The sequence below is a fragment of the Calonectris borealis genome, chromosome 3 (assembly GCF_964195595.1).
Source record: "Calonectris borealis chromosome 3, bCalBor7.hap1.2, whole genome shotgun sequence".
Lineage (NCBI taxonomy): Eukaryota > Metazoa > Chordata > Aves > Procellariiformes > Procellariidae > Calonectris > Calonectris borealis.
This window is the reverse complement of record NC_134314.1, coordinates 11,359,914-11,375,630: the sequence shown is the minus strand read 5'-3', so window position 1 is coordinate 11,375,630 and position 15,717 is coordinate 11,359,914. Positions and strand designations below refer to the sequence as shown.

The window sequence follows — 15,717 nt, the reverse complement described above, 5'->3', positions numbered from 1 at the left end:
GGAGCAGGTTTTGGCTTCATTCTGTAGCACACACTGAATCTCCCTCAGTGCAGATGGGTGCAGGCCAGAGTATAAGCTCTGGGATCAGAACTTGAGCATCACACAGCTCCCCGATAGTGTCGGTTCTGTGTTTCTTAGACCACTTTAGTTTCATGTAGTCTTTCAGCTCCCCCCCAGAAGCCACATTTAAGCAGTCTTTGCTAGCATCTAAAGATTCCCCGGTTTTGGAGCCTCTTTGGGAATCCTGATCCAATGCAGTTCCTTAGAACTTGGAAGCTGAGTGCAGTTACCGAGACACCAGGGTGCAGAGGGGAACTGGAAGGTTAGGGCGCTGCCAGAACAGTGGCACAAGATGTTCTTACACCACCGCAGCTGAAGGTGCTCTCATAGATGGCAACCTAGGTAAAGAGAAAACTAAGGAACCTATTACTAATAGCGTGTAATGACAGAGGACATTTTTAAATGCCGGGGGACAGGAAGGAGGTACATACTTGAACAGACCAGAATAATCAACAACCTGTATGGTGTAGCAATTTGAGTCCTTCTCCCCAGACTTTAATCCCAGATCCCTTTTATCTTCCAAAGTAGAAAGCCATTTTCCCTTCAGATGTATCAGCAGATCATTAAATTATCTTTACCTCTTACTACAGAGGAGGAACAGTAGAAAGTTGTTGTCTGTGGTTGGTTTTTTTTTTTTTAGAAGAACATTTCTGAAGTTCTGGCATAGGTCCAACAATTGTGGACACCTTCCAACGTAAATAACGTTGTAGTCCTACTGGGTGTCTGTCCTGCTCTTAACACCTGAGCTCAGACATCAAATTTGCCCAGAGGGCTAGAAGCCTCCGGCACAATTCCGTTTTCCCAGCTTATACATAAGTAGCAACCAGACAAGTAGAAGACACCCGAGCACTTGAACTGCAAAGGCTGCAATCCAAGCTTATACATTAAAAGGAATCCATGCTGTCCACCCACAGGAGGATTTTTGCTGAAGAACACAGATCACTAAACAACCTGCAGGAAGCCAGTGTTCACCAAGTTGCACGTGGGACTATCTGCAGTACACTGAAGCACTTAAAGAAACAACAAACAACAACAAACAGATCAACCACGGCTACTGGTAAACATTTCGTAAAAGATTTATTTAAGTATCATTTATCACAAAGAGGAAAATACATATAAGATTAGAAGCATGCAACCATCTTTCACATTTCTCTCTCTTTTTCTTGCATTCGCAGCACATTGTAATACAACTCCTGTGCCACCCTCACTTCTTCCTGAAAAATACGATGTTTCAAGACATAGGATAACCAAAAAAACCACAATAAGGTAAGATAACATGAGAAAAGTGCAAAGTAAAAAAAGTCATGTATATACCACATTCAAACCCCCTCCCCCTCCAAAAAATGGATAAAGGCAAGCTGTCATTCTGCTGCACGATCAGATTGTCTTTATGAACTACTTTACAAAAAAATTAATATAAATTAAGGGCACGATCCTGCAGACACTTATAATTGTAGCTAACTTCAGTCATAGATTGGCTCAGTTGGTATTATTAAAAGCCACAAGTTAGTCACATGCATAAGTTCTTGCAGTATAAGGCCCTAAGGCAATAAAATGTTTAAGAGCATTAAGGAGAACAAAAATTAAAGCAAACAAAATCACTCCCAGATGTGTTTTGCTTAGTAAGTTTATATCAAACATATTTTAAACAGAACAGTTTGCTCCTAAAGCCCTGAATATTTCTATTACTTAAGCAGTTTTGCAAGATTAAAAGACAAAACCCCCAGGAAGCTGGTACAGATGTTAATTAACATGAAAATTGCTTCAGGCAGGTATGTAGGGAGGTGGAGGTTCCTTCTCAGGCATCTTCACTGCCATTTCATAGGTTGGCAGAACATACTAAAAAGAAGACATTTTGAAGAGATTAATGGAGAAGGTTTAGGAAAAAAACCACCACACAGAACAAACACACACATGCCTCATCAGCAACTTAATCCTCTGTTGCAGGCAAGTGTTTTTAAGAAGAACTTGCTGCTGCTTCTAGTGAGGAAGTGAAAGAAGGTGCAGCAGTCGCTTACTGCTCTGCTGAACCTAACCCCAGGTCATTCATTCCACCCCACTGTCTCTCGGTTTTGCAAAGTGGAAAGGAAGGTTTTCACTGGTGCAATCAGAAAGCTTCCCTCTACTACAAGAAAAACATTCAAAGCCTTTCCTCTGTAAAACCTCCTATTTTATGCACTATAAGAATGTAACTAAGAAATAACCCACTGTAACATTAGCTGCTTTAACTGCTTTAATCTTTCCAGTCTTTGTTTAGAAAGCTGGACAAGGCTTGTAAACATATATGGATATGGTGGTTTGCTACTTCAAAATTAAACAATGCCAGTTCCTTTTATCTCAAAAAGAGGTTTTACCTGTGGAGGAGCTTCAAAAGCAGGGTACACAGCTATCTCTGGCAAATTTCTGTTGCTGATGTATTTATAGCAGTTCCATACACAGTTAATTAGATATGCCTGAAAGAAGAGAGATTTCTCTTTTTAAAGACCTCACATGCATTAGCTGATTCAGAAATTAGATGCTGGATGACATTCATATGACAAAAAGCAGCATAAATCAACTTAGTCGATACATATCTGAGGAATGGTTGCTGTTTCACAGATTTAGCCACATGCCTATGTTGTTCCCCATTTAGCTTTGCTATCATAGTGACTCAGAGAGGATGAGCCACACAGGTTTTAGCAAAAGAATTCACAGATCCATTCAGCTAATCTCTCTATCTGCCTCAGTGGTGCTAATCGAATTAATCCCCAACCGGTTTATACTTCTGTGGATCTCAGTCCAAACTTGCCAGGAGGAGGAGGACAGGACAACAGCACAATCCCACCATCCCTGCGTTAGCATTACTATTTGTCTGACTACCAGTGCGAAGAGAGGGTACAAACACACAGCTGCGGTGGCAAGGAGAAGACGGTAGAGCAAAGCAGCCTGGACGTTAAGTCAACATTAACTGCTGTAGAAAGACATACTATCATGCTGTGATGAGGATTAGATTTTTTTTTTTATTATTGATCTGTATAGCATTAATCTCTCTGAATTTTTCACTGGCAAGTTAGCACGTGGTTATACACAAGGTACCGAATTTCCCAATCAATACAAAAATACCGTCTACTCTATTAGCCTTCCACTCCTCCCAGTCAGACATTCCTCTTGGAGAAAGTATAGAAAATGAGTAAAAAAACATCTTCATTACTTCAGTTTTTCTTAAATTCAATCTGAATGCAATAAAGGAATATTGTCATGGCCAATGTATATTATCAACTAATTTCTCTAATATGCTTTTTCTGCACAAGTTTTTGTAATTCCAATGAACACCTCTGTATTTAGATCTTCAAAAAGAAAATAACTCGTAATATCACCCTTCAGTAGGGAGAAAGATGCAGCTCTGAATTAACCTATGCATTTCCTCCTTCCATCATCTTCCTTCCAAAACATGCACCCTGGTTTGTTAGGCACAGTGAGAGATTTTAAAAGTTTTGTTTAGAAAACTTGTATGCAGTACCTCAATATTGTTTCACTACATGCTTAATTACAAATACTAAATTTATGTCCACATATGCAAAAAGATGGTATTTGAAGTCTTTGTGCATTCCTACTTTATACTCAGGAAGGGCAGAGCTGGATAAACATGCCCCACCACATACAAACAAGTTAGTTGAAGACACCAGTACACAAAATGTAAGACTTAAGTCATACCGTAATTGAACATCCTAACAATTCTGCTCAAAGAAGTTCTTAACTCAGCATTAAGAAGTCAGCCGAGTTCTTAATTCAGCATTGAGAATTAACTCAGATTGACAACATCTTAATATAGTAACTCATGAAACACACATATACTTAAATTTTAACTTACCTTTAAAATGATAAATAAAGCAAAGAACACCAGAACAATAAACAAGAGACAGCTGGAGTCCAAGGCAAGGAGATCATCTTTGTAAGGGAAATCCGGCTGGTTAAAAAAATAGGGAAGGGAGAGAAAAGGAGGAGATAAGCACGAATACTGCACAGTCACAAATATGACAGAAGAACATCCAAACTTGACACCAAATGAAACAAACTCTTGCAAAAACTACTCCCCCAGAAACAACAAAAAGTTCTCCGTTTCTCACTAGTTTCTTCTTTATCCTCCCACAAAGCACAGTATTTATCCTGCCTGTCCTGCAAGAACAGGTCACTACAGAAGCGGGCTACCTACACAGAAGCCTTGTACTGTATATGTCCCTAGTCACTTCCTCAAACTCATGCTAATACAGATTTTGTACTTAAGGTCCTCTACTTGATAACTCTTTAATGACTTAGTATTAATTACCTCCTGTCAGTCCAACCAGTAATGTAATGTGCGCAGAGAAGAAAGGAAAAAAGTTGCCCTCAAACTTCAGAAGAGCCAAAACGAAGAGCTTCTGCAAATTTGAGACTCTTCTCTTTCCCTGACCACAGTAACAAAGCCTCTCTCCAACACCAATCCAGTTTTTTTTTAATCTGTTTTAAAAGGATTTCTTTTAACGTCTACTTGAACAGGTCTAAACACTAGCCAGAAAGAGCTTGTTAACTGACAGTATTCTATGCACTGAGTCTTCCTGCAGTTAGAACACAGGCAGTACTAATAACAATTCCATTACAGTTTCCTTAGAAGGTATTGTTGCAAAATGAGAAGAGCCATACAGAACATAAAAAGGAACCCTCAGAATCTCAGATTCCATCCCATAATGCTGTACGACCCTACATCATATGAATCCTTACCTACACTCTTCTTCCCCTCCCCCACTAAATAAGGGTCAAGACGTTTTTCATCTGCAGTAGCAGAACCTGCCACAGAACCACATTGCTTAAAGGGTCAGGAACATCTTTGTTTCGACTACAAATGTAGCAGAGACAGTTTAAACCAACAACTCCTGTCACAATTCTTTCTTTTCTCTCCCTGGCTTTCCTTTTAGGGAGCAATGATACCTTTGGCCCTTCCACCTCTGATAAGCTCTCATTCTCATAACCACCCCAGCAGTCATCCCCTATGGCTGCTGCAGCCTGAATTCTTCTTTCATGTGCACAGGAAGGTAACTAAAGCTCAGTCACTTATCCAATTAAACCAAAGTTTAATTTCAAATGTAAAATACCAACCTGAGCTGAACAAACACTTACCAACTGATCCAGGTAATCCTTGATTCTGGGCAAGTAGGTTAGAGAACTGATGGCAACCAGACAACTGAGCACAAAGTCAAAGAGTTGGTAACAGAAAAATGGGATCAGCCAGCCTACACGATGCTAAGGGGGGGAAAAAAAAAAAAGCAGCAGCCTGTAAGGTATTTTGTTAAAAATTCCAGTAGCAAGTTTAAAACCATGGACTATAAATATACTTACAGCAATTGCACCATACACCATCATTGCACTGATTGTGAACATGAGGAGGGAGATAGCAAATAGAACGCAGGCATTTTCTGCATTAAAAGAAAAACAATAAGCATCAGTCATTTCCTGAAGTTGTCACACTGCAGCTGACAGGTACACAAGCTCTATTGTTTCACCTGCTGCAGGAGCAGCAGAATTGAGTTAACTCAGACCTCTCCTAATGGAAAATGATCTGGTTCAAGAAAACCAGCAGGTGTTTGGAAAAATCCCTCTGCCTTAATCAAAAGCCTGAATAAAGCTCAGACACACCAATTAGAAGCCTGACATAGTTTGATAGTAATGCAACATAATGATGCTGATTTGCAATATATGTCAGCGCTAAAAGTATGTGGGTGATTAACTTTACAACTGGAAAGAATTTTAAGTGAAGTTAGCACAGTATCAACCTTTACACTTTAAAATGGTTTGATTATGTAATTCAGTCATTGGCAGAGGGAGCAGCACTGCTCCTTCAGTAACCCTAAGGAAAACAGGAAATTGCTGTGTGGAAGGTATCCCGTTATTTACAAGAAAAGGCAGCTGAACAGAAGCCAAATGGTAGCAGAATCCAGGACACTCACAGAAACTGAATTATAAAGATTCTCCTTGTACTTCACAGTTACTGATGACAGAAGCACAGCTGCTTTCCACAAGTTAGATTATACTCGTTCTCCTACAGCAAGCACAATTTACATTTTAAACACAGAGCAAGAAACCAGCTTGAGAGTTTATAGATGTGGTAACCTAATGTTTTTAGCAATACTGAAGCCAAACTGTTGTGGTTCCCATGCTTGAAAGAGATGATCTGAGAATCATAATTTTCTAGTCTGCAACTGATTTGAAAAGGTACACTGTAGAACCACTTACCTACCCAATTCAGTACAAGATAATAATATTATCTACATATACCGATGGCATCAAGAAGGAGGTCCTCCCATGTCTGAAATGCAATGTGTTGATCAGAAAGCCCTAGGTACTCAGCAATAACCAACAAGTGTGGTTTTCTTCTAAGGATTTGTTACTCACAATATACACATGCACAATCAAAATTGTAATATCCCGTCATGCACACAAAGCCCTCTAGCCCACATTCCAACATGGGAAACCAGAATCTTTAAGTCAAAAGCACGTGATAGCTATTTTACACTAAAGAGTGGAGAAGGCACCTTCAGAACCATCTCTGAGTCATGCAAGTTTAAGACTATCAAGTACACCAACATTTGTTACAAAACATGTCATTTTACAGATATCTGCTGTAATTTTACTTAATATCTTGGCTTTATGAAGTATTTGGTTCTTGTTCTCACTCTCATTTCATTACTAACAAGCATGAGTTCCAGTCACAGGTCAGAACTGACAGATCCTCAACAACTAATACAAAGACTGTAAACCAGAACTCTCAAAATCCAGATTTGTGCTGTACTATTTGTCTTCACTCCGGACTGGTTCTGACCCTCCCTAAATTTTAGTGTAATACAACAGACTTAAGACATTAGAAGTGCCACACTCAACGTATTTCTGCACATTCAAAAACAACGCGTGCGCACAAGTTTATATGTCGTACTACAGTTAAGAAACTTGGTCATTACAGACAAAAGTTTGACACTGATTACACTTGTACATATCATACATTTCATCTATAACAACAGAGTGGAAGTAGGCTTAATTCTGACACTTTCTCTTCTGTTTCTTCTACACGTCAAACTTTTTAGATAAATATTTTGGTTTCACTCAAGTACTTGGCATCCCAATTCTTCCACTGTTCTTCGAAAAATGGCATGGTTTTCCTCTTAGTAACCTCCTACACAATAGCTGTAAGCTCTTTCCTTAAATCTATGAGGATCACCAAAAATTTAAAAAAAAAAAAAATCTTTAAAAATAGTTTTCTGCTTTTTGTTTTACTGACACAGCAAGGATAGTAAATGTTTACTGAGAAAGTGACTTAAGAGATGTTCCACACATACTTCAACACTCAAAGCATCAGAAGGCCAAGAAATCTTTAGAAATCTTATCATTTAAGATGCTTAGGAGTAATATGAAATAAAAATAATATTCCACGTAAGTTTTTTTTTATTCTTGTAGAAGACCTCAATCCCAGAATCATTAAAGAGGAATTCAGAAAACAAGACAACCATATTGAAAAGCTATATGCGTATATTACATACTAGTGTAAGGCAAATACACCATGATACTGCATGCTTTATTATCTAATCAGACAGCAGAGTCATACACCTACCAGCCATTCTCTCAGAAGCATAGTAATTTCCGATGACTTCATACTGGATATCAACAGTTGGCACTATATTTGGATGAGTCACTTCTACTGTCAACAAGATGCCCATCAGCAAGTTCACCACCTGAGAAAGATCACAGTTACCTAAAGGTTATTTACACTGCAACAGCTATGATCTTTATCTTTTTAAGGACACACTAGTAAACCTTTTATTTCAGTTAGAAATAAACTCTTTGCTTTGCCTATATATGGAAGGAAAAAAAAAAAGAACCCAACTTATGATTAAATTTCAAGCTGATTTAGTTAAACCACTACCAAAAAAAAAAAACAGAAAAGCACTGGACACTTGCTAATTTTAACAAATCACAACTAAATAACTTTGCAAATTAAGAGGATGGATAGGCTTTGTAAGGATTCAAATGACATAATTAAACTGATGCTGCATGATGAACGCACAGATTTCTGAACCGGAAAACTGGAAACAGTTAAAAGAGGCCAGGAAGGAAAAGGTACAACAATAGACACAGTGAGGAACATTTGGACAGAGTTTCTGCTTTCTACAACAAATTGAAAGGCAGAGTTATTTAATGCACAAATAAGGTACTGCACCCTACTCTTTCAAATAGTGCTGGGGGGCAAGCAGGACAAGGGGATGTGCAAGCATCACACAGTAAATACTGAGTATGAGGGAAAACTTCCACTACAGCTCTAATCTTCAAATGGAGCTTGCTTCTTGGTTTTTCCCATGTTACAGTTTTAATACAAGCAGGGGAGAACTGGCTCCCTCCCCTTCCTAGATAATTTACTAAAACCTCATCAGTCCTTATCAGAAAGGCAACACAAACACAGGTAAAGTTAAAGAAATCTCACACAAAGATTGAACCCCAAAATTTGTAAGCATTTAGTGTTGGCTATGTGCTTACCGGTCCTTCTCCTCACTTACACTGCCATTGAGGACTACTTCTGTTTCCCCATTTTGGTACATACCAGAAAGGCTTTCAGTAACAGTAAGAGCTCAAAGAGTCAAAAGTAGCTTAAGCCTCTGCAAAATTGCCTTCACAGCATTTATAACGTAGTCAAGATTTACAGGGGCATAGTTTCTGTTACTAATATCTGGAGAGACATGCCAAAGAAAAGAGCTGTGTAACAAAAAAAAAATGTCATGATGGTATTTTCAAGCTGCAGTCATTTTCCAGTCAATATTCAGTATGGTCACCACCACTGGCAGGATCTTTTACAGTTAGCCTCAAAAGAAAAAAACCAAACTGGTTTGCAGTTTCTCACAACTTAAGAATATTTGCCAGATATTTCTTCTTTTACTGGCCTGGTTCCAGGAGTCAATGGTAGCAATAGTAGCAAGCCTACGCACAATTACGGAAGTTTTCAGTAAGGAAAAAAAGCTTTTGAACATTCGAAAGCAGTTTTAGCTTAAGACTCATAGTTCTTAGAGCTGCTTTTTTTTTTTTTTAAAAGGGCTTTGTTGATTTTTTTTTTCTTTTTTTTTTTTCCCCTAGTGTTTAGAGATATCATGGTGATAAGCTTGCTTACACTTTCTTCTAAGAAGAACCCTTTAGTGAAATAAAAGCTGATTGTTTTGTAGAAATGCTATCATGTCCTCATGTATTATACAAACTTATTAGAAATTCCAGCTACTTTCAGCCTCTTGTATCCTCCATTTTATGCCTTGGAATGTAAAATACAGTAACTAGTACAGCTGGCTGTAAAGAACTAAGTTTAGCCTTGAAATAAGCATATTTCCCCCCCTGCAAGATACTTTCTACAGGGCAAACTGGCAAGTTCCTCATCTGCCACTTGTCCAAATCTTTTATTTTGCTTCACCATTGTTCAAATGTATAGAATACTATATTCTCTCACCACTCCTGTTTCACCCTTCTCTACCCTGCCTTTCCCCTCTCAATGTATTTTCCAGCCTGCTATATAGAGCAGTCCTCTCTGTGAGTGAACCAGGGGTATGAACCTATACTTCGGAAAGTAACTTCCTGCTCTATACTTGTTTTAAAAAGCCTATGCCAAGGTTCATATCTCTGGCAGTTGAAACATTGATTTCTACTTCATGGAACAGAGACACATGTTCAATTATAGCTAAATCATTTATTGTTTATACACAGTCATCATTTTAACTTAAATAGTGATAAAGTTCAGGACAAAAGGCAGTATTACTTCAATACTGAGTTTAACTGCCATGATAGACTATCTGCCTCAAGAACTTGAATGCCTTGGAATTGTGAGACTGTGATCCTACATCTGTCACTTTTTTATTTTCATCCTATCCATGGTCCTAATTTAGCATACAAAAGGCCTTAGTAATTTCACTAGTTACTGAGCACAGTTCAAAGTATTAAAGCTTTATTTTCTCAACCTGAAATGGCATGCAAAGAAAATAGGAAATTAAAGAGTTATTCAAAATCCAATCTATTAGGATCAGTGAGACAGAATAAAAATACTAACTTAAAAAAAAAACCAACAACAACAAACCCAAACCTCTGCCAATTAACACCCCAGGGTTTCCAGTACTCCATTAGTGCTATTTGTGAATCATACCATAGCACTGAGCAATTCATCATATTCAACATATGGATTTCAATTACGAGTTACTAACAACTCCAAATTAGGAGTCCTTTTAAGCACAAAGCCAGAGCCTGTATTTTAACTACTATCATTCTTCTTTCACAGAAGCTTGATAACAGCAAGACCACAAGGCTTGTTTCAACTTGATCGTCAACATGACTGGCAGCAAGAGTATGGTTTGGATGGCAAGGCATCAGAGCTTAAAAGAATATACTCACTGCAAATATGATATATGTTCACAAATGGTCCACATGGAGTAGTAGTCAGAAAAAACATAGCACAGGTAAGCCTCAGTGTAATCTGAGGATTAAAACCACCACCCCCTCAAAAAAAACCCCAACCCTGACAAGCCAGCACTCAGTGGATAGTGCACCATTCTGAGGTAACACCCCAGAAATCCCAGCAGTCCCCGTCCTAGTCTTCTTTGTTAGGAAGTCAAAAAATAATAATCAAATAAATTACAAAATGCATGTTCAAATTCTTATTCAAAAGATGGATCCATTAAGATGAAAAAACTTAATTTAGTTTTGTAGTAGTTTAAGAAGTGTATTTTACTTTTATAACTGGGATAACTGAGCTTAACGGAAGCTTGCTGTAGCTTATATCAAAATTAAAAAATCCAGTACTTGTATTATACAAGTAGAAAGTCCGCATTTATTACAAACTAGTAACAGAAATATTAGCTCCCCATATGATCAGAACTCAAAAGACTGTGGGACTATAACAAGCATTAGCTTTTTAATTAGCGAGTTTTATCTCCATGGTGTACATTTAATGCCTAATCATGTAAGTGCTTCATCTCTCTGGAGGCTTGAACATGAAGTCTAGGTTTCCCCAAGCACTCCAAGTGACTAGAAGTCTTTGACATGAACACGAATTCCTACTTATCATTTGCTTATTTCCTTTTATGAATGAGAAAGATGAAGGAAATTGCCTTGCACTACTACACTCTCTCATCTTCTCACCTTTCCAGTATTTTTCCTTAAACATGTTCCTGAAGAACAAACCAAGATGGGGGTTTTGGTTTGGGTTTTTTTGTTTGTTTGGGTTTTTTTGTTTGTTTTAATTATACTGAAATAATAAAAACTGAAAAAGAATAATTTTAAATAGGGTACTTCAGAGCTTCTAGCACCATCAAGATTAGATTGAGACCAGTTACATTCCTTCATTTCTGGAAATCTTGTTCAGTGAACAAACGACTCCAGAGATCATCCTCACCCTCCTGCTAACCAGTAGCAATTGCATCATTTTGACTCCATTGCTGAAGTTTGCTGCCAGAATGAAACAGTCACTCCCTCCAAAACAATGCTATTACTTTTAGACTGTTTATTGAACTCTGATCTGATTTTTGCCAGGGCAGTGTTCATGCTTCCGGTTTCTGGAAAGCACTGTGCCTAATAAGAAAGTTTACAGGAAGAAACAAACTTCAAAGCCACATGTTTGCAATTATGGAGCTAGGAATAGGAGGTTTCTTTTTCCTTCCTACACAGAACAGTAGTGGGTGTTGCAGAGTAAACCAAACTATATTAGTCCTGGAACCCAAAGTACGAGTCTGCTAGAAATGTTCTTAACTCATCTTTTTGCAAATACTGTTTATCTATTTATCAGAAACAGTACCAGCATACGGACTGAAGCATGCTTAAAAGACGCAGTTTGATCACACAGCATCAACAAGCAGACATTTTAGAAGATAATGTCCTTGTTCTCTCTAGACTTACAGAAGTACACAACAAGGACAGCGATGTAACTGTTTTAGAGAGGAGGTAAGTTAATTAGATGCAAGATTTAAGAGTATACAAATAAGCAAGGAATAGGAAAATGCCTAAAGAAATGGTTACGTAAGAATAACGGACATGTATTAAATAGCCAAAACTCTTATCTTACTAAAACATCTGGAGTAGATTGCTACGAGACTCCATTTTATGTTTGGTATCAAATTCCTTCAGGACTGCACAGCACAAGAACACAGTCTATCCAGTAAATACAGGCTGATCAAGATTTTCAGTAACACAAAGCTGTTGTTGAACTAAGCATTCTCCCCCACCAAAAAGTTACCTCCCTTGCAAAAAAAAAAAACAACAAACAAAAACAAAAAACCCACCCCACACAGAAAGTTATTACTATTTGTCCCACCGTAACTTACCACACAGATTTTAAATTGATTTAGAAATACTTATCACAAGCTAGCATCTGAAAGACTGAAGTTAGCGATATACTTAAATGGTGCATTCATTAGCATGTCTACACAACCTGACATACCCTAGGCCACTTAAAAAAAAAAAATTAAGTTTGTCAGCAGAAAGGTAAGTTCAATTTTCACTGTCCACCTTGTACTTTACCTTCAAAAGGTATGAATTATAGTTGAGTTCTGATTTAAAGCATTAGGCAAGACCAACCTAAGACTTCATGGTAAGACCTTATTTCAGCTCAAACAGCTAACAGTTTTCAGACTTAAAAGAGTTGTCATCTTTTTCCAGCTGATAGCTGGGAAGAACTGGATAAAAATTTTCAATGCATAGTTTAACAAAGTGTTTGATACAGTTTATAGAAAAACACAGCTATAAAGTACTTTGCATGCACCCTGCTAGTCTGAACTCAACTATATTTTTCCCTCTAGCAGCCTGAATCCGTGGCAGTTACACAGGACCAAAGGAACGCTTTGCCTCAGATACCACTCCACCTCTGAAGCCATCAACCTCATCAATGACCAGCATACTTTTCACTGTCCATAAGCACTACAGATATTTACACAGATTCAGAAAGGAGGAAGAGGTGCCGCATCCAGGCAACAAGATGAAACAGAAGCACAGCAAGAGAGGCAGAAGCTGGAAGTACCACCAGGTCCATGGCTAAGGAAAGCACATCCCTCCCCACCGCTCCCCCCAAGCTCCCGGGTTTCTAGGTACTCCTGCGAACAGGGAATGAAAGTGGGAAAGGCAGTAAGGTGCATTTGTTTGGTTACAGCTTCAGGAGAATAGAAAAGCTATGATGCAACGTTTTTAAACTAGCCTCACGTTTTTACTGCCCATGAGGGTAAGGGGAAAGAAAGATAAGGAAGTGACTTTACTAAAGGGGAACTCAGTTCCCCTTTAAGTGAACTAAGGGAAGTTACGGCTCTAGGCCTTAACTTGCTGATACTGTTTTCACATTTCTACTTTACTCTAGTTCAAAACCATCTTTAATATTTCAGCTTCACCACCACAGCGCTGTCTCAGAAAAAAAGCACCCACCAGTCAGAAAACAAGAGGTGTTTTGGAAACGAAACCTGTTTCTATCGCTCCTCAACCACTGTGTTGAGAACACAAAGTCCCAAATAAGCCGGAACTTCCTTTTCCACAAATCTCTTCAACAAGCAGAAGCCATGCTCATTTCAAAGACCCTCACCTTCCCCTCAGAGGTTACACTCTACTCAGGGGAACCACATCTTAACATCCTGTTCTCGACACACCCCAAATTCTCCCTAAAGTGAGCATCTCCTTTCTTACCAAGGACACGTTCAGTACTGTTTGAAAAATGTAAAAGACCTCCAATCTACGAAAAGGAATGGGAACAGTAACAGAACCCCTCGGAGACCCAGGTTAAAATGCCCTGAACTTCCCCTTCATTTTATTTTTCTAACCACAACAAGGGAGCCGCCAAGGGACAACTGGGTTTGGCAAGCCCGAAACAGACCCCGAGAAGGAAGCGGGGCCCGAGCCACGACGGGTGACTCCAAGAAGCTCATGCAGCTTCCCCAATCGCGACGGCTAGCACGACGACAGCTGGCTCCCGACGGAAGCAACTCCCCAGGCGAGAGGAGAGGGAGCCCCGCTGCACCCGCCGCCACAGCCCCTTCGGCGGCCCCGCCCGGGCCCACCGGCAGCGCATGCGCGCTGCCTACTCCGCGCCCACCGCGCCCAGGCTGGGCAAGGGCCGAACTCCCACGCATGCGCGCTGCGCACAACGCAAATCACCGCCCCCTCAGCGGCGCCGGCTGCCCCCCGCGCCCGTCTCTCACCATGTACCAGGTGCCCAGAATAATGGTGCCGGTCCGCACATGGCAGCAGCCGCAACAGCGGGTACTGTAGAAGCGGTCCCGGCTCCGCTTGAACGTCATGGTGGTAACAGCGGCGACGCCGACCTCCCGCCTCCAGGCCCGCCGCTCGCCCTCTCCAGCTGCTTCTCCTCCAGCTGAGGGCCGTAAAACCCCCGCGCACGCGTCACCGCCGCTCTGGCCAATCAGGCGCCGACAGCGGGGGCGCGGGGGTGTGCCTGCGGGAGGGCGTGCGCGTTGCCGCGGCAACAGGCGATTGGCGGCCCCGCGGGCCAATCACAGTACCGCTGGGTGCAACGCCCTGTCGTTCACCTGTGGCGGCCGGGGGGGGGCGGGGCTCACCTGAGGCGAGGCCCGTGGTGGGCGTCGCCCCCTCTGTCCGCCATGTTGGGGCAAAACCCGTTCCTCCCGCCAAAGCCCCCTTGGGGCTGGTACCGCTCCCCATGGCGGATCCCGGAGGGCAGGCCCCTGGCTGTGCTCGGCTGGCATCTGGGGCACAGCTCGCCGTGCTTCCCCACACAGGGCCGGTGGAGGTTGACCACGGCCAAGAGCCAGTGCTCGGCCTCCAAGCAGGTATCTAAAACCTTACGGGGAAACTGCATTGTCCAGCGATAACCCTTTCTTCCAAGGAAAAAAAAAAAATGGAGTAGGTGTCTCCTTAGCAGGGCCCGAAGCGGCCTGCTTTGAGATACTACCAACATCTCACGGCTTTACTGAAATTCAGCCAGGACTGTACAGGGTTCAATTCGCATAAACCCTTCTGCTATTCTTTTGCATTAATTCCTTGGATTAAATTATTAATATTGTGTGTAACATGCTAAGAGGGTAAACAGAAGAGGTGAGTTTTAGTCCACGATGATGCTTTACTTTTTTGTGAGTCAAAGTCCCTGTTTGTGAGTGGGTAATAATAATACTTCATTAGTCCCACTTAAACTTGCAGGTGCTGACAGCTGTATCTGGTAATTAGAAATAATATCTATAAATCCAAGTGCTGCCTTTGTACATGTGTGTGATAAGAGGTTGCTCCACCACTTGGACACAAGGGCTGTTCTTGTGGGAGGGGGACCTATAAACTTCCTCTGACCCAAGGGCAGCCGGTGCTGCAGACCTGGGCTGTTGATACAGATATGCACACAGTTTATTTTAGCCCTGGTGCAGCTGCAAGTATTTCCTTCTTGGCTGTGTACAACCAATTTAAGACACTCCTAGAACCATAAATATTTGCTGTGCATATATGCACCAAGATGTATGTCATATGTCATTATTAATACTGAGTTTTTTCACTCTGAACAATGAGAAGGTAACGAAGGTGACTGTACTCGTCCTTTTGATATATTCCAGATCCTACAATTAACACATTTTATTGTTTTAGCTACTCAGTCTATTTTTAAACATGAGCTGTTGCCGAGTTGTTTGAAATGAT

At 40.6% G+C, this 15,717-nt stretch overlaps 1 protein-coding gene across 1 annotated transcript; it reads right to left on the bottom strand.

Annotated features, from left to right (window-relative positions):
- Positions 1 to 1,118: 1,118 nt before the first annotated feature.
- Positions 1,119 to 14,535, bottom strand: LAPTM4A (lysosomal protein transmembrane 4 alpha). Its single transcript, XM_075144991.1, has 7 exons — positions 14,259 to 14,535; positions 7,676 to 7,796; positions 5,413 to 5,489; positions 5,194 to 5,316; positions 3,911 to 4,006; positions 2,415 to 2,513; positions 1,119 to 1,899 (listed from the first exon to the last, which is right to left on the bottom strand). The coding sequence occupies exons 1-7, from the start codon at positions 14,355 to 14,357 to the stop codon at positions 1,825 to 1,827; spliced, it is 690 nt and encodes a 229-aa protein (XP_075001092.1). The 5' UTR covers positions 14,358 to 14,535; the 3' UTR covers positions 1,119 to 1,824.
- Positions 14,536 to 15,717: the final 1,182 nt, after the last annotated feature.

What these genes read in the sequence shown, in the direction of transcription:
- LAPTM4A (XM_075144991.1), bottom strand. Translation starts at nt 14,357, where the DNA reads ATGACGTTCAAGCGGAGCCGGGACCGCTTCTACAGTACCCGCTGTTGC. An exon ending in AGGATTACCTGGATCAGTTG is followed by an intron (nt 4,007 to 5,193) that starts GTAAGTGTTTGT and finishes TTTTTTAACCAG; the next exon opens with CCGGATTTCCCTTACAAAGA. An exon ending in CTTTATTTATCATTTTAAAG is followed by an intron (nt 2,514 to 3,910) that starts GTAAGTTAAAAT and finishes CTCTTCTTTCAG; the next exon opens with GCATATCTAATTAACTGTGT.